The sequence below is a fragment of the Nestor notabilis genome, unplaced genomic scaffold (genome assembly GCF_000696875.1).
Source record: "Nestor notabilis isolate BGI_N333 unplaced genomic scaffold, ASM69687v1 scaffold12891, whole genome shotgun sequence".
Lineage (NCBI taxonomy): Eukaryota > Metazoa > Chordata > Aves > Psittaciformes > Psittacidae > Nestor > Nestor notabilis.
Genome location: NW_009914271.1, coordinates 15833 through 39700, shown reverse-complemented (window position 1 = coordinate 39700; position 23868 = coordinate 15833). Strand labels below are relative to the sequence as shown.

Below are 23868 nucleotides of genomic sequence, written 5' to 3'. Positions count from 1 at the left end.
TATTACTATTACTATTATTACTATTATTATTATTACTATTATTATTAATATGAATTAAACTTGGATTGGATGTACATTTCTCAGAATTGCATCAACCTAAGTACAGACTCAGAAAGGACTACACTTCAATCATTCCCTTTGAGGGAATGATTTCTCCTGTACCTTTGGCAGTAGTTTCAGAGTCTAGCCCCAAATTATCACTCTCCTAAGAAACACCACAATCACTCCCACCAGCATTCATTATTCTTTATGTTAGTTCACACTACTCAAGTGCTAACTTTCAGGTCCTGGCCTTTTACCTGTCTGTGAGAGAGTTGCTCTTTCAAGCTCAAATGTCCAAGTTCTGGAGAGGTGAGTGTGGCCTGGGCTTGCTCCAGAGCAACCTGCAGGGCTCTCAGCTCAACTTCAAATTTCTTCATGTCCTGTAAAAGAACACATTTGATTCAGGGATAAATAAGGAGGGGGAAAAAAAAATCAAACTAAAAAAAAAACCAGGAAAAAAAATCCCAACAATATAAATATTTCTGGATTTTGTAGCTATGTCCCTTATATACAGTCCCAAAACTAATTCATAGTTTTAAAAATGAATTTTAAAATATTGGATAAAAATACCAGTCACATGATAGTCTAGAAAAAGAGATCTCAAAGCCAGAGTTATTATTTCAAGTTACTTCCTCAATCTCAAATACAGCATGTACTTTACAAAGCTAATTTCATAAAGTTCAAGGCCTAGAAAGGAACTCAAGATGTCCTCTAGTCATCTTCCTGTAATAAGACTGTCTTTATGTTTACAGACTGTTCTTAAAGACCTTTTGCAGTGGACTCCCATTTATCTCTACAGACAACATACTCAACTATTTCAGTACTCACCTTTTGCATATATATTTTTCTGATGGTGTGAAATTAAGTTACCTTTTGTTGTAACTTCAGTCTTCTGCTTACAACCTCATTAACAACAGATGTGAAGAGCAAATTATTTTTACTCTCTCTGAATACATCATATGTTAGGATAATTTTTTATGCATCTTTTCTATAAATTTATACACATATTGCAATCATCACTATCCTCTGTTCTTTCTCCAAGTCTTCTTCATCTGTCTTCAAGTGCAAAACTGGATACAGCTGAAACCTCATTAGTGACCAACAGGTAGAACAGAAGGACTAATTCGTAAACCTTACAATTCTGTAATTTATATTCTGCATGGTGTTTGGATTTTTTACAATGATGTGACATTGTTCACTCATTTTTCCATGATCTGCTTTATTAAACTTAAGACTTTTCAACAGGGTGCATCAAGCCAGTTAGTTCTTCATTCATTGGAACTTCTGGTCCTTCCTATCTAAACACAATTAGCCCCTATCTCTGTTGATCAACAGCCTAGTTTTTTTCAGGTACACTTGGTGTTTAATAAGCATCCCAAAAGCCATGATCTCTAAATGACCATCCAACTCATTAATGAAAATATTGAATACTACCAGATCCAAGGGAGAATGCTACAAACCCCTACAGCCCAAAGACCTTTTGGGCTGTGAACCGTTGATAATTACACACCAGAAAAGCTTTCTAGCCACCTTTACACCTACTCATTGGATTTTCAACTGGATAAGCTCATTAGCTTTGTCAATAACAATATCATATGAAACATTATTAAAGTCAAGATATATGACATACATTTATATACAAATCTATTACTTTCACATTAAATTAGACATTCTTGATATGATTTTTTTTTTCTTCATAAATCTATGCTGGCTTCTATCCATGTCCAAGTTTTCTTATAAGAATTTACAAATAGTTTATTCAATTGTTCCAATATTTCTTTGAGAAATGAAGCTAGTAAGTTTCACTTCTACTACGCTTGCTTGTGTACACATCTTTGGTTTGTTCTATGAAAAATAATAATAATAAAAGCCTTCTGGTCATACATTGTGGTTTACTGTAAGAGTAAGCAAAGCACAAAAGATTTCTGTGCTTTTCCCTGTGTCTTGCACCAGTTTACCATGCCCTCAGGCACTTCAGAGACATAATTCACATTTACATTTACCTATATGGAAGAACTGAGCAGAAATGCCAGTGACATGAACAAGCATGTTCATTCTTTTTATTGCACTCTCTTGTAGTCTTACATTATGAAACTCAGGTCTGGTCCAGTACTGATCTGAATGAATATAAGCAGGCTTTAGATATCTTTAAACAAGAGAATAAAGGAAACGGCACAGTATTTAAAGTGCCAACACAGACACTTTTCAAGTATCTAAACATAGGTGCTCAGTGCCATTTGAGAGACACCATGATCCCCATCCATCCAGAATGGGCAGATAAGACAGGACCTGCAGGAATCTTTTCCCATCTGTAACAGCACCTGAAGGCATTATCTCAAACAACACAAGATACCTATCTTTTGACAACACAATCATGCCCTTTATAGACCACAGATAATCTGCACTGCTAATAGTCTCAGAAACATGATGCACACAGCACTCTAGCTGTCAGCTAGCATTAGAAAAAATGGCTTTCATATACCTTGGCAGCATCTTGGAGATTTGGTAGCTGCCCTTTGATAACCTGCTGCAATTCCTCTGTCCGCCGTCCCAGTTCCAGCACCTGCTGTGACATGCCTTCAGTACAGTATACACTTGCCAGATACTCAATCCTCTCACTCATGGCCTCAAGGTCACCATGAATCTCTCCAGACTCATCAAGCATAGTCTAGATGGAGATATGAACAAACTGAATGTCAGAGTTGAACTTCAGATTAAATGCATCTTTAAATATATTCCCATTCTACAAACTTCTCAATTTGTACACATCTGTAAGCACATGCCTAAGCTCTACTGATTTCCTGTAAGGCTTGGGCAAGATGCTTAATTCTGAGTGTATTCTGAAGTGCTTCAGTTTATGGAGACCAGGAAACAAAAGAGTAAGTCATAAAGCTTCAGCAGCTGTACTTACCAAGCCCTTCATTTTAGTGTTTTGCATTCATTTTAGTATATTAACTTGACTGTAAATATGATATAGACAATCTGTGGATAGAGTTTGTTCTGGAAGTCTTATATACCAAATAGGAAGCAGCAGAATGCACTTGAGTGCAACTTTATAGCAGGGCAGTAATCGTTAACACTGACAAAAACACGGCTACTGAAGCGTTCTGTGGAATAACATTGTTTAAGGCTGTATCTTCATCAATTCTGAAGTAGAGAAAAAGCCATAGCAAAACCAAATCAGAAATACTAACTCCCAGCTATCCTCAGGATAAATTGCCTGGAGGTTCCTATCCAGAATAAAAAAATGTGACATTCTACTTTGCCCCCATATAGGTGAAGACAGCTGACAATTAACTAATGTATGTATACACCCCATAATTAACTAATGTATGTATAAACCCCATAATTAATGCTGTTTTATTTGGCATTAATGAGACATGATAATCTTATAGTGCTTTGATTTGTTCCACATGGTCATGTGATTGTGGGCAAGCTTCAACCCTAAACTGCTCTACTGGTCTCACACTTGCACATTTCACACACTATCACAGGGACAGCAAATGGTTGTGGTGCAAGATGTTCAGGAAGCAACTGAAAGAAACTGATCCACTGGGTATCAGTTTAAGAACATTTGGTGTGAAACTTATCAGATGAGATCAGAGGGTATCCCAATTCAGTGTAAAGAAGAATGAATTAAAAAAGAAAAAAAAAAGGCCAAACCTAAACTGGACATTTTGTTTGGTTAACTAAAATTTTAAAGGAATATCAATTGCACTGAGGTGCTCAGTGTGATACAATCATGAGGTATAGACACGCTACTCAATCAAAAGCTACTATGAAGCCAATATACTTGAGTAAAATGGAAATTAATTTTGAATCATGTAGTTTTACTCAACAATATATCTTAATTTCAGTCATCAAAGCAATTGTCCAAAAAAAACGAATCATCTTTGAGCCATGGGGGAAGTCAAAGAAACCTAGCATTTAAAGACTTTTTTTTCCTCAAGAAAAGAAGAAAAAAAAAAAAAAGGCCTAAAAGACCCTCATTGCTTAGAAATTAAATTCTACACACTGCCCTTTAGACTTTATAGCTCATATAATCACCTGGTAAGCTTTAAACTGATCACGAAGCTGAGAGGAAGAATTCCATGTTATACTACCATGTACTAGAATATTTGCTTTCTCAATCCATTTCAATATGAATTCCAGCATCTCATTGTATTCTTCCAAGTGTGAAGTAGCCTGGATATAAAAGAAAAACCCACATAAGCCTAAGATGTAATTCTGTAGTTATCGAAGAACGACAAAATGCATTTTATTTACTGTTTGTAACTTGGAGATTGTTTTAACAACTTTTCCTTACTGTTGAATAAAATTTAATTACTTCTGTATTTATGGAATTAGAATAGGTGTGCTTCCAAGTAACACGCATATCTATTTCAGGGAAAAAAAGTCACTATAAGAATGCAGGTCACACTGGGAGAATGCATTGATGCTCAATGCACAAATCCCTAGAGGGTACATTTCCTGCACATATTTCAGCCTCGCATGTAAGTTCCAAAACACTTTCTTGCCCTGAAGTTTGTGGCTTACTCCAAGCTTCCTTTATGTCATTCTTTATTTTCCTTTGTCTTTTTCAATGTAATTTCCCAAATCAGCTTTTTTTCTTTTTAAAAAACAAAACAAAACAAAAAACCCACAAAAACTCAAACAACAAAACCTGCTTTGTCCAGTTAGTCTGTCATATTTCCAAAGAGAGAAATGTTGCACCTTCTCCTGTATTTTGCACTTGCAAACTACAGGAAAATAGCTCTACTTTCCAATTATCCAATTTCTGTTTAGCAAAGTACTCTTTAGTTCCAATTCTTACTGAAAAGGAGTAATGTCACTGATTTTTATGCATTTTTCCTCTATGAACCGTGGATCAAACCCTAGATGACTGAACTGTGTTTGCATGCAGCTTGCCTTACTTATCATTTCGTATGATAAGAAGTGGATTTCTTCCTCCTGAACAAAAATATCCTTAAATCCCTTCACCAAGTACCTTTAACTGAACTCTTACTTTGATAATAATTTTCTATCTCTTTTTAAAAACAATTTTTCAGAAGAAATTAAAAAAAAATAATAATGAAACAGTTTTAGTTTTCAAGCCTTACAGAAGCTTGTTTATGCATGCAGAAAAGAGAACTCATTTATCAGGGTATTGATAGCAGAACCATAGAAAATGCATTTGCTTTTAGCTAGGATTTTTTTGATAACAACAACTAGCAAAAAAATACCTAAGAAAGAGTTTATAGAATTATAGAATGGGAAGGGTTGGAAAGGACCTTAAGATCATCCAGTTCCAACCCCCCTGCCATGGGCAGGGACACTACACACTAGACCATGTCACCCAAGACTCCATCCAGCCAGGCCTTGAACAGTGCCAGTGATGGAGCATTCACAACTTCCTTGTGCAACCATTCCAGTGCCTCACCGCCCTCACTGTAAAGAACTTCTTCCTTAGATCTAATCTAAACTTCCCCTGTTTCTCCTTGTCCTACTGCTACAGTTCCTGATGAAAAGTCCCTCCCCAGCATCCTTGTAGGCCTCCTTCAGATACTGGAAGGCTGCTATGAGGTTTCCATGCAGCCTCCTCTTCTCCAGGCTGAACAGCCCCATCTTAGTCTGTCTTCATATAGGAGGTGCTCCAGCCCCCTTATCATCCTCGTGGCCCTCCTCTGGACTTGCTTCAACAGCTGCATAGAATCATAGAATAGTTAGGGTCAGAAAAGACCTTAAGATACCTAGTTCCACCATCCTTCTTATGCTGATGACACCAGAACTGTACACAGTACTCCAAGTGGGGTCTCACAAGAGCAGAGTAGAGGGGTAGGATCACCTCCTTTGACCTAGTGGTCACACTCCTTTTGATGTAGCCCAGGATATGGTTGGCTTTCTGAGCTGTGAGCAAACACTGCTGGCTCATGTTCAGTTTCTCGTTGACCAAGACCTTCAAGTCCTTCCCCGCAGGGCTGCTCTGAATCTCTTCTCTGCCCAACTTGTAGCTGTACCAGGGATTGCCCTGACCCAGGTGTAGGACCTTGCACTTCTCTGTGTTGAACTTCATGGGGTTGGCATTGGCCCACCTCTCAAGTATGTCAAGGTCCCTCTGGATGGCATCCCTTCCCTCCAGCGTATCAACTGAACCACACAGCTTGGTGTCATGGGCAATCTTGCTGAGGGCGCACTCAATCCCACTGTCCATGTAGCTGACAAAGATGTTGAACAGGATCGGTCCCAACACCAGCCCCTGAGGGACAACACTCGTTACTGGTCTCCAGCTGGACATTGAGCCATTGACCATGACTCTTTGCATGTGGCCATCCAGCCAATTCTTTGTCCACTGAGTGGTCCATCCATCAAACTGGTGTCTCTCCAGTTTAGAGACAAGGATGTCGTGTGGGACAATGTCAAAATGCTTTGCACAAGTCCAGGTAGACGCTGTCAACCGCTTTGCCCCTATCCATCAGTTCTGTAGCCCCATCATAGAAAGTCAGACAGGATTTCCCTTTAGCGAAGCCATGTTGGCTGTCACCAACCACCTCACTGTTTTTCATGTGCCTTAGCATGCTTTCCAGGAGAATCTGCTCCATGATCCTGCCAGGCACAGAGGCGAGACTGACTGGTCTGTAGTTTTTCTGGGTCTTCCATTTTCCCCTTCTTGAAAATGGGGGTTATATTTCCCTTTTTCCAGTCATCAGGGACTTTAAACTGCAGGTGAAGCATCTTTATGAATGCATTATCAGGGCCATTGTATCTAGGCTTTTCTGTTGAATCTGTTGAATCTACAGACTATATCCACCCTCTATAGATCGTGACTAAATCAAGGGAAGTTCTCAGTTTTTGTTTTGGTTTGGCTTGTTTGTTTGTTGGGTTTTTGGGTTTTTTTGGGTTTTTGGGTTGTTTTTTTTTGTAATGCTGCAAATATAGGTAACAGTTATAAGACAGAGATCCTGAAAAGTACAATGAGGTACTATTTCCTGGCATGCTATTCTTTGTGAGAAGGCTAAACTTTTCAGGACATCAGATGAACCAGCCAGCAGATGATTCATCAGCAGATTATGTTAAAGCATCATAACAGAATTATTCCACCCTCCTGATCTGATCTGTCTGTACCTCTCTTTGAGATATGATGCAAGCTGTGACTAATAATAGGCAGATGTACCAAGGAATGTCTCTTCCTGCATAACTACAGGAAAATAAACGAGAAGTTTGCATGCTCCTTCTGTTTCTGAAAGGAAACAGAAGAAAGGATTTGAGATCATACCTGACTGAGCTTGGCTGCTCTGTACTCAGCCTGCCGTATAGTCTGTTGGTGCAATGCAGTGAGTTTTGCTATTCTGTTTGCCAGCTGCTTAGCCAGCGGTGTGTTCTGTTCTGCAAAGTCCTGGACTGATGCATCTAATTCCAACAGCTTTATATTGCAGCTGTCCAACTCTTCACCGAGGACCTAGACAGCAAAACAAGAAAATTACTGATCCAGGAAATGTTAGCTTTCTGCTTGATTACTTCTAGTCAAACTCAAAACTTTTATACCCTGTCTAAAGTTTCCATAGTTCCATTTTTATTCTGGCTGGAAACCAACAATGCTTGTCTAAGCAGGAAGGCAGAACAGCAGGATGTTTGGTCATCTCTTCAATGTGTGCCATTACTCTTACTTGTCTAACTTCCTGGCTGAAACGGATAATCATTTCCCCTACCACAGCAAAAGACTGAGTCACTTCGCAATGGCATTAATCATTTTTAGCCATCTCTTTGTGTTTGTTTTTGAAACGAGTAGTTTCAAAACTACTGTTTTTGAAACACATTTCCATGACAAGAATTTTTTATTGGTAAGGGTTTTAGTTTTGTTGCTGTCTTAAAATATATCCTTACAAACTCAGAACTATGTAGTTATTCATTAATGCATGATAAAAACCTACAAAAAGAACCAAGAGTCCTTTGCATTACCCTTAACTGCAGCACTCATACTTTACCTCATTGTCAAACGATATGTGATGGACTACGATCTTTCCAGTACAGACTAGAACAAGGAGCAGCCTGGGAGCCTCTCAGACTTTCCCAGATTACAGTAATAATCATTATTCAGAGGGAACAGCATAAATTTGCCTATTTGACTTGTTTTTACTCTCAGCTACTTCCTCCAAGTTCTGTTACTCACTTAAGTCCCTGTAAGGGCTAATTTGCAAATAATATAATTTTAAAAAATCTCATCAGTCAACCTTTATTTATATCTATTGTTCTGTTGAACCACATTTAAAAAATGTGTCATGCAAGTCTGCACATATGCAACTGTGCTATGAAGTAAGTGTCCCAATTCAGAAGAATTTATGGTACAACCAAATCAGGGAAGTGTTCTTACCTTTTGCTCAATTTTAGCTTGTGCTATATCATTTGTTTTCTTTTTCAGTTTGGAAAGAATGGCATTTAGTTCATTTGCTATCCCCTGAATTTTCTGACCAAACTCTTGATTCAATGTTTTGATCTGCTGAGTTTCTTTTTCTTTGGCTTCAATCTGTTAACAAGAATTAAATTCAGTAACCAGAAATCTCTCCTCCTGAAAGGAAATTAACTTTCATTTAACTTACTTCAATTTAAAGGAAGAAGACAATAAAACTGTTCTATGATGTTGCAGTTTGACCACACTTGGATCCTGTATTTCACTAAGTTACAAAGTTTGAAGAAAGGCTACAGATCCGCAATGTATTTAACTACCATGCTTTACCTGATCCTGTACATTTATGAGGGCCAGTCCAACTTCTGATAAATGAAGAGAGAGTTCAGAAGGCAAAATTGTATAGAGTCCCAAGTACTTATTCTGTTGTTGTTCAGCCATTTTTTCAACAGCCTGACGATGAGTAGTTACTTCACCAAGGAGCGACTAATGACAGAAAAACAATATTGTTAAGAACAATGGAAGAAACATCTCTGTGTAAACTTTGCAAAGGCAGACATTACATGCTGTTTGCAACAAGGCCAATTGCTTTCCATTTTTTAATCAGATCTCTAGTAAGAATTTTATCTTGGGATTCCCTGGATTCTCATTTATGACTGTCTGTCCAGTTCTCTGTTCCTGTGTGACCACAAGCATACTGAAAAGGTCAAGTTTTCAGCACCTCCACTGAAATTAGTTTATTTTATTTTGTTGCTTCCCTCCCTGTCCCGAACTGCCGAGATATAAATGTCACATTCTGTAGTTTTCTCCTATTTTTTCATAAGGAAAAATATTACTAGAAAATATACTAGTATGTAAAATTGAATAAATGCGAATACTTAAATATATCTTAAATATATTTAAAATAAAGTATTACAGCCCATCAGCTACTTCATGCTCTATGAAGTTGTCTAGTGGCTTAGTCAAAAACTAATGAATATTGTCTAATTTGAATTTATGGTGGTTTTGAACTGAATACCATTCACTAGCAGATTACAAGATAAATATTGCAATTTAGAAATCGACAAATTTGAAATACCTGCAACTCCTGAAGCTGAGTATCCACTTCTGCATCAGGGCTTAATAAATATTCATTTGTTTCCTGGATCCAGGACTTCACAATATTAATCTCTGCTTCAACCTCCTCACGCTCCTTCAACTCCTGTTTCACCATCTTCACACCTTTTTTCACTTTCTGTTGCATACTTCAGAAACAAACAAAAACTATTCGTGAAGAATTAGAAATATCAAAGAACATTGCCTTGTCAAAACATATTGAATAATAGAGATAATAATTATTAGCCAAAGTAATAAAAAGTGTTGCAACAGACTACTAAAGCAGCACACTTAAATTTCTCATGTTCATTCTTCAGTTCATTCCTTTTAATTAGGAGCTTTGTATATTTTGACGTCAAGCACAAAATTCTTTTGAAGACATACAAATTTTTACAACCTACACCTAAGTTCACCACCACAGGCCACCCTTATTTTCAGTAGAGGAAGCAGGCAATTCTAGGCCATGATTTAGGATGATTCATCATCATTGTAAAAGAAACTTCTGAAATAGGTCAGAAAATCTGCATCTTATACCTGTCTATTTCTCCACTAATTAGAGAGTGAGAATTAATCAGTTCAGATGTGGATATCTATAATCTAAAACATCATGAGATAAATTCCACCCCTATTGATGAGATTTGCACTGGCAAAATACCTGGGATAAGGCATGGATCAAACATCTGAACAACACTTTTGATTCAGGGACCTATCTCCACACTTTCACTAAAACAGAATTTCCATACTTTCGTCAAGAACTTGGATAGCCAGTAAAAACCAGAGTCTTTTTTCATGACAGCTCTGTCATGATCTACAGGACAACTTGTAGCTTTTAAGTACATGACATGAATCTTACTGTGATGTTCCCATATTTGATTTTCATTTGTATAACCTTCCACAGCCAAATCATGACTTATTTACATGAGCATGAGATCATCACAGACTTTATTTTTTAGAATCCAATTCTAAGGGAAGTCCAAAATCACAGAAGTGCTAATATCTACACATTTTCTAAAGGGTAATCGGTTATGCATGCACAATGAACTTTGTACAGGCTAGGTGCAGGCTTTACATTATTTTCATTCTCTGTCTCTTTTCCTCTTCCCACCAAGGAGATCCAGTTAATGGCACCTTAGTGCACTTACGAGGTGGATATGAGTCCTGAAATTTAGCCATAAAATTTCCTGGTTTTACATGGCAGAGAAACATTTTAGATTTAGATAAACACTTACATAACCACAAAGAGATGTTGAGATGTGTTTCATTTGCATATGCACCAAGTTCCACTGTAAATTTCACATGGTACCTACTTTTGGTGCCTAAGTGCTTCCAACAGGACAAAAAAAGTGGTAAACTAATCTAAACTTAGGATACAAAAACATAAAAGGTCACTGCTAATGGCGAGATGCAATGGAAGTGTTTAAAATCACTTAGAACTTTAATGTAGTTTATACACTTTTATATCAGTTACTATTATTATATGAGGGAAGAAATATGTATTCTAAAATGCATACTCCTCCCAATGAAAATTAAAAATAACGGTAAAAACATATTTCAAAATTAATTAATGATAATTTAAATTAAACTGGTACTTAATTATAATAACTAATTTTTTTTTAAGCGTGGTCATTGTTAATGATAAAAATGATAGGTGAACTCTTATTAATGAATCGTAAGGTACCATTTTTCTAGTGAATCTTTTAAAATATTGCCTTACTTGTGACAGCGGTCTTGCATTGCTTTGATTTCTTGCATGACTGGTAGTTCCTCTTGAGATGGAGGCTTTATTTCCACATCCTGAAGCATGCTGACAGCGTGCTGTTTGAGCAGGCCCAAAGAAGACATCTGGCGCTCCACCTCCAGAAGGAAACTACTGTGGTAGTCCAAGAGTTCCAGGAGCTCTATCTTGGATGCCTTTTCTACTGAGCTTTCTGGTAAGCGACCTTGTAGCTCATCTATTCCTATTGTGGCTTTCTGAATCTATGGAAAGGAACGTAGTCTTGGCAATAATGAAAATAAAAAGAAGCTACTACAACTGATACCAAGAGGTGCTAAACCCAGTGCACTACATTTAGATGCTGTAAACCAGTTGTGGTATAGGGCTTGCACAACAGTCTCTATTGCAGGTATAAATCTATAATGGGCTAGGTCTAGCTAGCTAGCCCTAGGTCCTCACAGTGGACTAGGACTTGATAAGGGACATTTTTGCCAAGTGACGAGTGGTTCCTTGTATTTTTTAGCATTTATTATCTTTACTGCTGTAGGACCTAGAGCTCTACCCCAGGGTACTCCGGTATTTGGCATATGTGATACATTTAACAAAACAATTATCCTCATTCCAGAGAACCTGAAATCTGAGCATAAAATAATGTACAACTGAAGATAAAAAGAGACAGGTATGATATAAAGAAAAGAGACACATGATCAGTGAGCAGTGACAGGCAATGATGACATTGCATAAATTTAGAAATAGCAACTTCATATTCTTCAGGGGGAAAAAAAAAGAAAAGAGGTTGAATTAATCTAGAATAGATCATCTACAGAAAGGAAACACAGACGATAAGATTCTGAAGAACCACCAGAAACCAAAAGAACTCTGTATTTACTGTATGTGTATGCATATTGAATAAAAGTGAAAACCTTGGAGGCAGTGCTTCTAAACCTAGGTCTTCCATAGTTTTTTTTAGTATGACTTGAGTTTCTGCTATCAGCTTTCACTACCAGATGATTAATAAGGCAGTATAATGAGTGAAAACCTTACTACAGTTAACAAAGGAGGATTTACCAAGACCAGAAGTTACCTTATCATTAAAGCCCTTCCATTCCTGCACTGCGTCTTCCAAAATTTTCTCTTGTTCCTGGGCTACATTCTGGAGCCGTGTCCAGCGCTGCCAAACTGTTGTCATGGATCTACTTATAGTTGCCTTACTGGCATCATTGCTAACTTTTTCCAGCTGCGAAGCCTTTTCTTCTAGGGCTGTGATCTTCTCATGGAAAGAATTCACTACAGACACAAGAGTCTGAAAAAGCAAAAATAAACAGTTTTCCACTTTTACAACACAACTCATAACTAGTCAACACATTTGCAGGCAGATGAGCTACTTCCATTCACTGAAGACAAAGAGGATGTACTCTATGTCCAAAATGTTGATCCAAAATGTAAGTCTCTGGAAGCAGCAGAAATCTGGTGTAATCAGAATTTTTCTTTCTTCCTTTGCTAGCCTCTCAAAAGGGATGGATAGTATTCAGGACCTTTCTCATAGCAAAGGAAGACTTTACTATTAGAGTCTAAAAAATGAAAGAAGCAATTCAGGGGTTTAAGCATACATTTATGTCATGTTTATATTTAATGACATTTTAGATGTCCAAGTGTATCAGGATATTCTTATGAAGCTGGCAAACATGACTTTACTCTTAGGGAAGATTCCAGCATTCACAAAGACACAGCTGGAGACCAGGCAGGATGTCTGCAGTATCATTAACTGCCTATATTAAGGCAACTGATTAACACCCTAAATACTAGAGGAGAAAGTAATTCCTTTAAGTTACATTTTTTAATTTTAGACTAAACAAGAATATTAAAACTGAACCCTTCCTGTCCTAGTAAAACTATTACTTGTGATCCAAAGTACATGGACATTTCTATTGATCTGAATTTCTGTAGGGTACACAATTTTGGGGCTTATGTACTCAAGGCTTTTAGGAACCTTCTGAATCCTTCCAGTTCTCTACAATCGTAGGCACATAGACAGATATTAAGCAGAAAAGTGATTAAAAATATCTGTCTCAGTCACCCCACAAAGAAAATGTGTGTTTCGCATAACACAAACCACCTGTTGGTGCGCTATGACAGTTAAGTGCTACAGGGAAAGATTTAAAAACTCAAATTCAGGTTGCCACAGGTAGAGACTCACATAACATACATATATTTTCATGGAAGGAAAAGGATTTCATATACTTTTCAGTACCTTACCTTATGTGTCAGCAATTTCTCTTCTGCTTCATGAGAAGAAGCGGCTTTAGCTACTGAGAATTCAGATAATTTTTTCTCAGCCTCATTCATCACTTCAATAACTTTCTGTCTTGCTGTCTGGTACTCCTGCCACTCAGAAGTACACCTTAAACAAATATAGTTTGAGAAAGAACAATTTAATGCAACATAAAACTATTTGAAAAATCGGCACTATGATTGCACCTAGTTTTCAATGTAACTGCTTAGTTTTGCTGTTACACAGTACTATCTAAGAAAAAAGAAAGATTGTTGAGAAAGCATACGTAGAAGCATATGCTCCTCATTTTCAGCTGTGCCTTACAGACACAGCTGCGCATTTAACAGCCCTTGTTTGACCCTTCCTCAGGGACTTTGCTTGGGATGCATTTAAACCCACCCAAATTTTTGGAATCCAGAATATTCAGGAATAATAAGTAACACAGTTATGCTGGTTTAAAAGGTATTTCCATTTATTTCAAAATGTCTACTTCAATTTTATTTGTTTCTGGGCAGGTCTTGTGCCAGGTGAAATAAGGGACAGTTATGCCCTACTATTTTTCTCAGTACTGTTCCAAGATTTATATAATTTTATCATAGCATCCTCAGATTCACACATCTAATCATCCAGTGGCAGAGGAGAAAACAGAATCCAAGAGCTCTGAATCCCAATATCCGATTCTCTCATCAGCAGCATAATCATTTTACATAAATTAATGTTGTGATATTTTTGTTCATCACCAGCAAGGTGATAAAATGAAAGAAAAATTAAAAAGATTAATATACCTTTGCAACTGCTCTTGCTGGGTTTTGGCTTCTTGTTTTGTCCCTTTGGCCTTTTCCTCCAATGCAGCTACATTCTGCATTAGCTGCTCTCTTGTTGTGGCTTGGGTAAAGGGCTTTATCTCAGACACAAGGTTCTGTAACTCCTTCAAATGATTACTGAACTGACTTTCTGTGCTGAAAAATTCAATGTGGCTCTTTAGGTTCTCCTCAGAGTTCTCAACATCAAGACCATTTCTTGCTAAATGTAGAAATTCCTGAGCATCTTCAAGCCAGTCATTTGCTGTCTGCATCACTTGGTAGTATCTTTCGCAAAGGCTATATAATTTATTCAAGGTAGTCTGAAATAAAAGGGGAAATTATACAGAGGGTCACAAATATAAAACAGCAGCAATAAAAATATCCTCTGCTGAGAGTCTGGATTTTGCACGTGCTTGCTTTCTTGTCCCTTCACTATATCTAAAATACAGTTCCAGAGAGACTACAAGGAAGTAGGTTTTGAGTTCGCACTTCTACATGCAGATATAAATGCATATTAAGGAAGCCTTCCGAACTGGACCACTCCACTCCCACCTCAAGGCATTCATGTCCACAGGCCACAACCTAAGTCATTAAAAAAACCCAGACAACAGGATTACTAAAATAAATGTTTTCATTATGATTACAAACATCAAGCCACAGAGCCATCTTTATCAGCTTCATGAGCGAGAAACTAATGATAACAAGGGTGCACTAACCTGTCTTGTGCGTATAGCTTCTTGAACTTCACTGTCTAGTTCTGTCAGCTCAGCAAGAGTGTCTTCTAGGTCAGCAGGTATCAGCTCCTTTGCTATCATATATCTCTCTTTCTCTTTATTGCTTAGTGCATTCATTATTCTCAAGCTTGACTGCACTTCTTCCTGATGTATCTGAACCTTTCTGATTTCTTCTTGGATGCTTTGCAGTTTGAGGTCCAAACTTAATGTTCCATTAAGTTCTGTTTTCACCCATCTCAACCAGTCAAGTGAGCGACAGATTTCTGTCTGGAAGTCTATGCTTTGCACAAGTCTATTCTCACACTCCATCACAGTGTCACCAATGGCAGCATGCAAAGACTTGAGTTTCTCTTGCCAAGACTGCACTTGTTGATTTGTTGTCTCACAGGCAGATGAGTCAAAATGAGGAGAAAGAGCTTCTAGGTGTTCAGTTATTCGTTTCAGAAGACTCCCAGAGTCTTGCAAGCTGCCCACCAGAGAATGGTATATTTTCAACTTTTCTTCTATTGGGAGCGTTTCTTCATTTACCTTAATCTGTTCCTTCTCCACTGCCTCTAGTTGTGCCTCAAATTGTGTACACATTTTCTCATGCTCCTGGCACGCTTCTATTGTGTCTTCCAACATGTTGATTTTCTGTTCTATTTGCCTCTTCAACTTGTGATACAGTGTAACAAGTTTTAACATCTCATCTGATTGCCATGGCTGGCCAGTGCTTCGAAATGCTTCCTTCTTCTGGTTTAGTTCATCCACTGCTGCACCAAGGCTCACCACTTCACCTAAAACACCTCTGTAGGCCTGCTGGAGTGACATAGCTTCTTTGACTAAAACAGCAGCTGGAGCTTTGTCCATGTTAATAAACTGATCTTCTAGTTCAGTCAGAGCTTTACTTGTCAACTCAATCAAAGAGGCATATTCTTTTCTGGCATAAATTGCTTCCTGAACTTTATATAATTTTTCTTTTGCCAGAGCAGTGACAGTATTGAATTGCTGAGGGAGAATATTAAGTTTCTCATCTAGGTAAGAATGATCCACTTCATTAAGTGACGGTAGAATTTCTTGGCCATCTCTTTGCAGTGCAAGTAACAGATTTTCATATTCTGGAGATTGCTCAAGAATCTGTTGATATTTTGCCAACTGGCTACATAGTTCAGAGTTAGAATTCATTACATTGACTTCTGGGAATGTGACAATATCAGCTTGTTTTAGCCAGTGGCAAGCTTTATCCAAGTCTTCTTTGAAATACTTCCTGGAAACCGTATTTTTCTCCAATTCTAACAATCTCTGGTTACACTTCTGTAAAACAGTGTCATACACATTCTGTAGTTCTTGCAGTTTACCTAACACTTCACTCTTTTCTTGTTTTGTTGCTTCTTTCATTAAATCCCTTCCTTGAGCCCACAACACTGTGACTTCATTTTGATAGGCCTTCAGGTTAGCCTGGACATTCTTACAAGTCCTGATCTGTTTGTTCACATCTTCTGGCAACAGACAAATGTGTTCCAGAAATGTTACCTTCTTCTCATGCTGGTGAATTTGGTTTGTAGCCTGAAAGACTGCCATGAGAAACTGGGTCTTTTCAGACAGTGCTTTATTCAGGTGCTTTCTCCTCTGGCCAACCAGATCACTGAGACAAGCTACGTGGTGCTGTGCATCGGAAAGTGATTTCTGCAGCTCCTGCCTTTCATTGAGCCCTAGATTGGTCATCACCCTGTCAGCATCCTTCACAATTGTCTTCAGAACAAGTTGTTTGGCTTCAAGCTCACTGCAAATTGTAAGATGATCCATGAGAAGACTCTGAGCCAAATCTGGGGGTGGGCTCTGCTTAAGAGCCTCTGAGATACTAGGTTGTTGCTCCTCTGCCCATTCCATTAGTTCCTGAAATTTGGAATGCACCAAACTGAGCTCTTCTAAGGTTGAAACAGAAACTTGAATTTTCCTTTTGACAAGGTCCTCTAGCTGAGTCCAGCGTTGCTCAAAATGACCAAATTGCTCCTTTACTAATTCTTTGTCATCAAGATTCAGATGTTCTATCATCTTCTGTTTCTGATCTTTCAAATCTTCTAGAGCAAATCTTCTTTCCTGTAGTGCCAGTGCTAGTTTTTGCAAAGCTTCAAGGTGCGCATTTGTACTTTCAGCATCAGATCTGTTATCAAAATGGACAGGACAGAAATGAATTATTAGGTCCTATCTCAGGACACAACTTTTAAAAGCAGTCAGGATGAATTATAAGCCCAATATAAACTAAAATCAATATGATATAAATACCTTCAGTTTTCAGATTTCTTTGAAGGTATAAATCCTGAATATTAATTAAATAGTTTTAATATTTTCATTTCTCTCCCTTTCATCTGCAATATGGTCAACAGGCTGACCATACAAGTTGACATGAATACTACAGAGCATTCTGGTTATATTGTACATATGAACAACAGCAAGTACTGAGATTAAAGTGAATCTTGTTCCATGACAATGATAGCAGCAGTAGCAGACTCACAATTTTACACACAGCTGGTGTGTTTATGCTATACAAAGCAGCTGCAACTAATTAGCAGCAGCAACTAAGCTTTAATATTACAGCTTAATAGATAAAACACGATTATCACAATGAAAAACACACATGAAATGCAGTAAAAAAAAATGAAAGAGTTCAAACAAAACAGTCAAAATTCTTGAAAGATCAGAAAATGCTATACTCTGAGATGGGATCAATCAGTACTTGCCTTGAAGACAAACACTGAAGATCTGGCTTCTCAAACTCTCTTTATTTCAGTACAAGTAATCATCCTATAATTAATATGGCAGGCTTGCTTTTAAGTAAGCATGGAAAAAAGGATTTCAGCATCCATGCACTAAGTCAGCTTTGTGAGTGCTATTCTTTTTTTACCTAGCCAGGTTGTCCCACTCTTTTGTGAGCTTTTCCAAGAAAACTTCAACTACATTCATGCGATCATGGTAATCCCCTGTCCTCTGCAGATCCTCCTCCCTCTGTACGAGCAAACTATGTGCCTGAAGGCAGAGGTCCAGCCACTGGTTGCTCAGTTCTCCTATTTCCTTGTGTTCAGGTGATTCTTGTCCTTGGGTTAGTTTGTTCATCTTCTCAGTCACAGAACTAAGAGCTGACTGCTTTGACTGCAACTTCTGACTGAATTCCTTAAAAAGATACAAATTAAAAACAATATGGTGACAGATACTCAAAACTATAAGATAGAATTTAAATAAAAAGTTGGAAGTAAATTGTGCAAGGACTAATTATCTGCCCAGCCAATTGCTGTGCAGATATAAATTGGAAGATGTGCCTTCTCACCTCCTCTAACCTTCCTCCCCATCTTCTCAGGTGAGGACAGGCTGGTTACAGACAAGAAAGCAAACCAGAGCAGTTGCCAAGTGCCAGTGATAAGCAGAAATCATGATCAAGTCACACCTTGCTGTCCAGGCTTCTGGACTAGCACTGTACGCTAAAACATGCAAGATAGTCTGGGTCTCATAAAGAATTCATTTTACCAGCACTGTTTCCAGTTCATTTTCTTCCTTTTCCATTTGAGTCCATTACGAAGCAGAGTCCATGAGTCACAGAGCCCCCACATCCATACTTTTTATTGTTCCTACTTCTATAATAGCGACCATTATCACTGTTATTATTGAAACAAAGCCAGTGATAATGTAGGTATGATTGCTACTTGAGTTAATAAATTCCAGTACAAGTCTATCTGCATACACATTTTTAACAGAATAAGAAGTCACAGACAACCGTAGAAAAAGAAAATACAATATACTGACAACTAAAACTAATGAAATATTTTTCAATACTATCTAGGGTAAATTTTTTTTTTTCCCCAAATTCTAGTTCCAATAACTGTAACTAAACAACCATGCACAGCTCCAGAACTTTGCTGGGATGATGCATTTTACACTGAGGGCTGGTAGGGGTGAGGAGGAGATGCTACTGCCCAGCTCTGCCTCATTCGTCTTTGTGATTGCTTCAAATGGAGATAGGCAGCTTCCTTTCCCAGGACAAATTCAAGCAAAAAATAAACTCTGTGCCACATCTGACAGTACAGCAGGTGCCGGCCTTTCATAATAATCCACAGTTCCTGACTGAAATAGCAAAGAGATAGAGACTTCTGCTTCTTCCTGGACTCTAATGATAGCTAGTGTAACAGCTTTCAGTCCACATTGTCCTGAGGTGTCTTCAAGAGCTATGACTCTGTTCATACACTTGTGCAGAACAGACATGAAAAGGAAGTGCTGTTTATTCTTCATGTAACTCCTTGCATATCAGAAAAAGAATACAAGCAAACCCCAAGTATTTCATTATTTAATAAATAATTTGTTTTCCTGTTTCTTCTTGTTACTTTACCGATGTTTGTGATACATGCAGAATGGCCATAAAAAATTCTCTCTTCTGTAATGAGTAAGTGAAGATCTGAAGGCAACTGTCTCATTATTTAGGGTAAATTAAATTGGGTTTCTGTCATACCTATTCTCCAGTAGTTTTCAGAGTCCAGAAATACTGAATAGTTTCTTCAATTAATTTTGAAATAAATCTAAATAATTTAGAAGTATTGACACCAAAGAATTAAGCAAGAATGAGCTGCAGAACTTATCTTTAGGTCCACTGTGATCAGCAATTAGCTTATTAAAAGTGAAGGCAAATCAGACCAGTAAGCTGAAAATTGTATACAGCTAAAAAAGAGACAAAGCCAGAAAAATATTAGTGTTTTGCTTTCACTCTTTCCTCTGACTTCTCTGCTCTTGCTTAGAACATATTAGCAATTGTATGTTAGTATGTGCATATAATACGAATTTTATCAGCTGCAGGATGAATTTCTTCCTTATGTTCTGTTCCTAACCCAAAACATCCTTACCTTAACCTGGAGTACCATATTCTGGGCAATGTTTAGCTCCAGCTCTGCCCGTCTCCTTTTCAAATTCTGTAGTTGTTGATCTGCATCCTGGAAATATATCCAGAACTCAGCCTTCATTTGTTTGATCTCCTCCCAGCCTTGAGCCAAATACTGTGAATGCATTATCTGTTGCTCAATCTAGAAGAAAAGAAATGGAGTAGGAATGATTTAAGGCATTTATTTTTGGAGAATGAAGCATGAATACCATTCCTCCTCTGAGCACAATGCTGTACTAAAGCAAATTTCTGCTCTAAATTCTTAAGGGGCCAATATTACCCACAACTTCAAAAGTCATAAAAATCAGACCTATCAAAGGCAAGTTGTGGGGAAAAAAAAGAATAAAAAAAAATCTCATTTACCCTAAATATATTTCAAAGTGCCTTTAGCCTTCTGTTAAACCTTGAATTAGTTACACAATTTAGTCTATTGCATGCCAAGAATATTGCTGGACTGCAAACTACATGCCTTTGCAATGACCAAACAAAAGCTTAAACTAAACACTTCCATGTAATTTTCTTAGCCCAGTTATTCTTCCTATACGCCTTTTGTAAAATGCCAATAAGAAGAATGCTTACCAGATCTGAGCCCATCAATCACCTTAAACCAATAGTCACACAGCTTCTTTTGCTCCAAATACAGCAGTAGGGCACCTTTAAGGTTTAGACACTGAACAGGCTTAATATACCTCAGCACTGTACTGTCTGTGATTTCATAAAAATGTTTCACTGCTTTATATATAAAAGGAGAATCTTATTCTGATGTTTTGGATGATTTTTCATTATTCAGTATTTGGACAGCCATTTTTTTATGGATTACTTGAATTTGTATAATTTGCTTCTCTGGTATGGAATACTGTTACTATATCTTAGATTTTTAGTCTTGGTAGAAGTAGTTTCAAAAGTTTGGTTGTGTGTGTATATGAAACTAACATTTTCATGTTTACAACAACAGCAACGTTCACAATGTTTCTTTTCTAATAACTTATGTTTATAATTTTATTCTAAAATGAAGCACTAAGCTCCTTTAAAACTTAACATTTAGGTATACTTCATAAATTCATATGCTGAAATAGATGCACTCTGATTTATGAATTGAACCATGAGATTTTTTTATTATGGTTACAATTAATATACTAGTATATCCTAATATGAACATCAGTCTAGTGTTGAATAAATAATAACAGTAATGTATGTCTGAGCTTTAAAAAAATACAGAGAAGAATAGACTGAACTGTGTTTTATGAAAACAAATAATTCAGATCAGGTTTTCTTCCACAGAAAGATATTTGTGTGGCTTTAGACCAACATCTTGTAATACTGCCTAAGTACCTTTAGCAACTTTTGTTGTGTGTCTTTGTATTACTACCTGGATGGCACTGTGTGGATTCAATTAAAAAAAAAAACATTAGAAAAAAATATTAAAACTATAAAACCAGAAAAAGAAAGAAAATAATTTTGAAAAGAAATACTTAAGATGGTAGTAAAATGACGTTTCTTCAAACTATTACCCAATACAACCTTTTTAAAAGAGGATAGATCAAGGCAGTTAAAGCTCTAAACAGGATTAAAAGCAGGTTGTTGTGGTTATCTTGTACCGTTTGTTTTGTTTGTTGAATATCTGTTGCTGTACTCTTCACTGTGGCATCTGACAGATCACACATGGAGCACAGAAGATCCAAGTATGTATTGGCTTGCTCCTGCAGAGCCCGGAAATGTTTTACCTGAGGGAAGACAATCCTCAAATAAACTCTGAGACTGTGGAAATACTACTTTATTACAATCGTGCATTTTAGTGGTTTTACTTTAGCTTATTATTTCCAAAAGATGAAATATAGACATACATTATTAGGTAAGGCTGCTCTGTCAGAATTACAGACAAGAGTAAGTCTTAAAAACTTGATTATCATCCCACACTGCCTGTAGAAGCTCAAGTCTCCTTATGAAGTTTCCTCATGACAAAAGAAAATGATTACATTGGTGTTGACAAGCAAGGCAATAACATACCTCCTAAAGCCCCAGGAAGGAGGTGTGAGTGACGACCTAATGCAGAGTCAGTGGTAGGTCCTTGTGGGCTACACAGCCCTCTAAGAAGGTCAGAGGGTATCTAATTTCTATTAATATAAAGCTCTTACCTGAAGTCACCTTATTAAGGATAACTGAGCATTTTCAAGTGCTGAACTTTTACCTGTTTAACTGCATCTGCCAAGCTGAAGGGTGGCCAGGTAGTTGGCTTTAACTCTGACTGCACTGTAGACAGCCACGTCTGGCACTGTTGTAGGGTGTCCTGATGATTAACATGTTTCTGGAGTTCATTTTCCAAACTCTGGTACACCTAAAATAAACATTTTGTAACATCATTGCATTTTCACACACTGTTATTGGCTCTCTTCTCCAACCTTGAAAACTGCAGCTAAACCAGAATTATTAAGACTGTGGTTATTTTAGCCCTTGTACATAAAACTATCAAGGGGTGAAAGTTCCTTAAGCTCTCACTGCATCTTGCTAATTTGTGGAGGAAATGGACAATAAAGCATGGCTTCTGGAAAGTAAAAATTTGCAAATATAGAGCACTGTCTCTTATTTCTGTATTCTTTTTCATCATTTTGCCATTATCTAGGTATAAGGTTTTACCTACCTCTACAAATCTTGCTCACCATGACTATGCTTTTGGGAGATTTGTATTTTGTTCTGCTTTGGGGTTTTTTGTCATTGTTTTTGTTTGGTTTTGGTTTGATTTTTTTGGGTTTTTTTTTGTTTTGGTTTCTTTTTTGACTATGCTGGCTTGATCTCCTAATTGGATTAACAGAAGGACCCAGCTAGCCCTTCTTAACTGCATATTCTAGTATTACTCAAACAGAATTTCCTAGCACATACTTAAGACCCATTATGTACCTATGCAAACTGCTGACACCAAGAGTGCAATTTGCTTCCTAGTTTTTGAAGCACAATAGTTCTGATGTCTTTGCTGCAGCTTCTCTGAAACTAGTATAACATGCATGTAATGAGGGTGTGGAGAGATTGAGATAAGAACTGACAGGGAGCTAGTTTTGCTGGTTGCAAGGCAACCATTCAGTTCACAAGGAATTTAGCTGTAGCACAGTAATGATGTTAGTAATCTGTAGGCTCAATTTAAATGAAAATAGTAGAAAGTTTTACACCATTTAAAGGAACAAGTACTTACAAAAATACTAATGTGTATTGTTCTTAAATGACATAAAAACATTTTTGAAACACGACTTACTCTTTGGGCTGTGCTACATATCGCAGAATAGCTGTCTTTTGTCCCCTGAAGGTGGCTTTGTATGTTTTGCTTAAATTTTGCTTGAAGATGTTCTGTGCATTGACTGATCAAGTAATCACCTTTACTCTTAAGGTTATTCAAACGATCTTCAAATCCTGCAATTTCTTCCATGATAGCCTAAGAAATAGATGAAACACTTCTGAAGAAATATTTTAAACTTAAAACATGTTCTGCACCACAGCTTTTTAAATAAGCTTTTTTGGTTGGGATTTTTTTTTTTTCTTCTTAAACATGACTTGTTTTCAGACAACCTGTATTGCTAAACTATTAGTGTGTATACTCTTTGTAAAATCATTGCCAAAAGTCTGTACGTAAATAGAATGTAGAGACAGAAACATCAGTAGCATTTCATAATGTGTAAACATTATAGGCTCATGCCCCGAGACTACCCTTAATCTTCCTTTGTTGCATGGTCTCCAGGGCTCCACCAACTTCTCTGGTGTCTAGTAAGGAGGACTAAATCTGATGCTGGATCATATCTTATTCCACAAGCTCCTCCACTGTAGACAGTTCTTTCCATTGACTTTGGCACAACCACATTTTTATTTAAGGAGGTTACTTGAAGAATATCACTAATCACAATGAGTTAGAAGATTTCAACAATCTCAGTTTCAGGGAGTGGTA

The 23868-nt window shown here is 37.3% G+C and overlaps 1 protein-coding gene across 1 annotated transcript in view; it reads right to left on the bottom strand.

Annotated features, from left to right (window-relative positions):
• Positions 1-299: 299 nt before the first annotated feature.
• The window catches only part of LOC104412774 (nesprin-1-like), a gene marked incomplete at both ends in the record, with an annotated part of 37403 nt that continues 13834 nt past the window's right edge, over positions 300-23868 (bottom strand). The window contains 16 exons of the mRNA XM_010023579.1: positions 300-422; positions 2525-2710; positions 4090-4227; positions 7295-7477; positions 8390-8542; positions 8753-8908; positions 9501-9666; positions 11232-11494; positions 12316-12534; positions 13488-13632; positions 14289-14626; positions 15023-17183; positions 17925-18190; positions 19906-20082; positions 22129-22275; positions 23185-23361. Of these exons, the coding sequence (XP_010021881.1) occupies positions 300-422; positions 2525-2710; positions 4090-4227; positions 7295-7477; positions 8390-8542; positions 8753-8908; positions 9501-9666; positions 11232-11494; positions 12316-12534; positions 13488-13632; positions 14289-14626; positions 15023-17183; positions 17925-18190; positions 19906-20082; positions 22129-22275; positions 23185-23361 (4998 nt within the window). The remainder of the gene's footprint in view (positions 423-2524; positions 2711-4089; positions 4228-7294; positions 7478-8389; positions 8543-8752; positions 8909-9500; positions 9667-11231; positions 11495-12315; positions 12535-13487; positions 13633-14288; positions 14627-15022; positions 17184-17924; positions 18191-19905; positions 20083-22128; positions 22276-23184; positions 23362-23868) is intronic.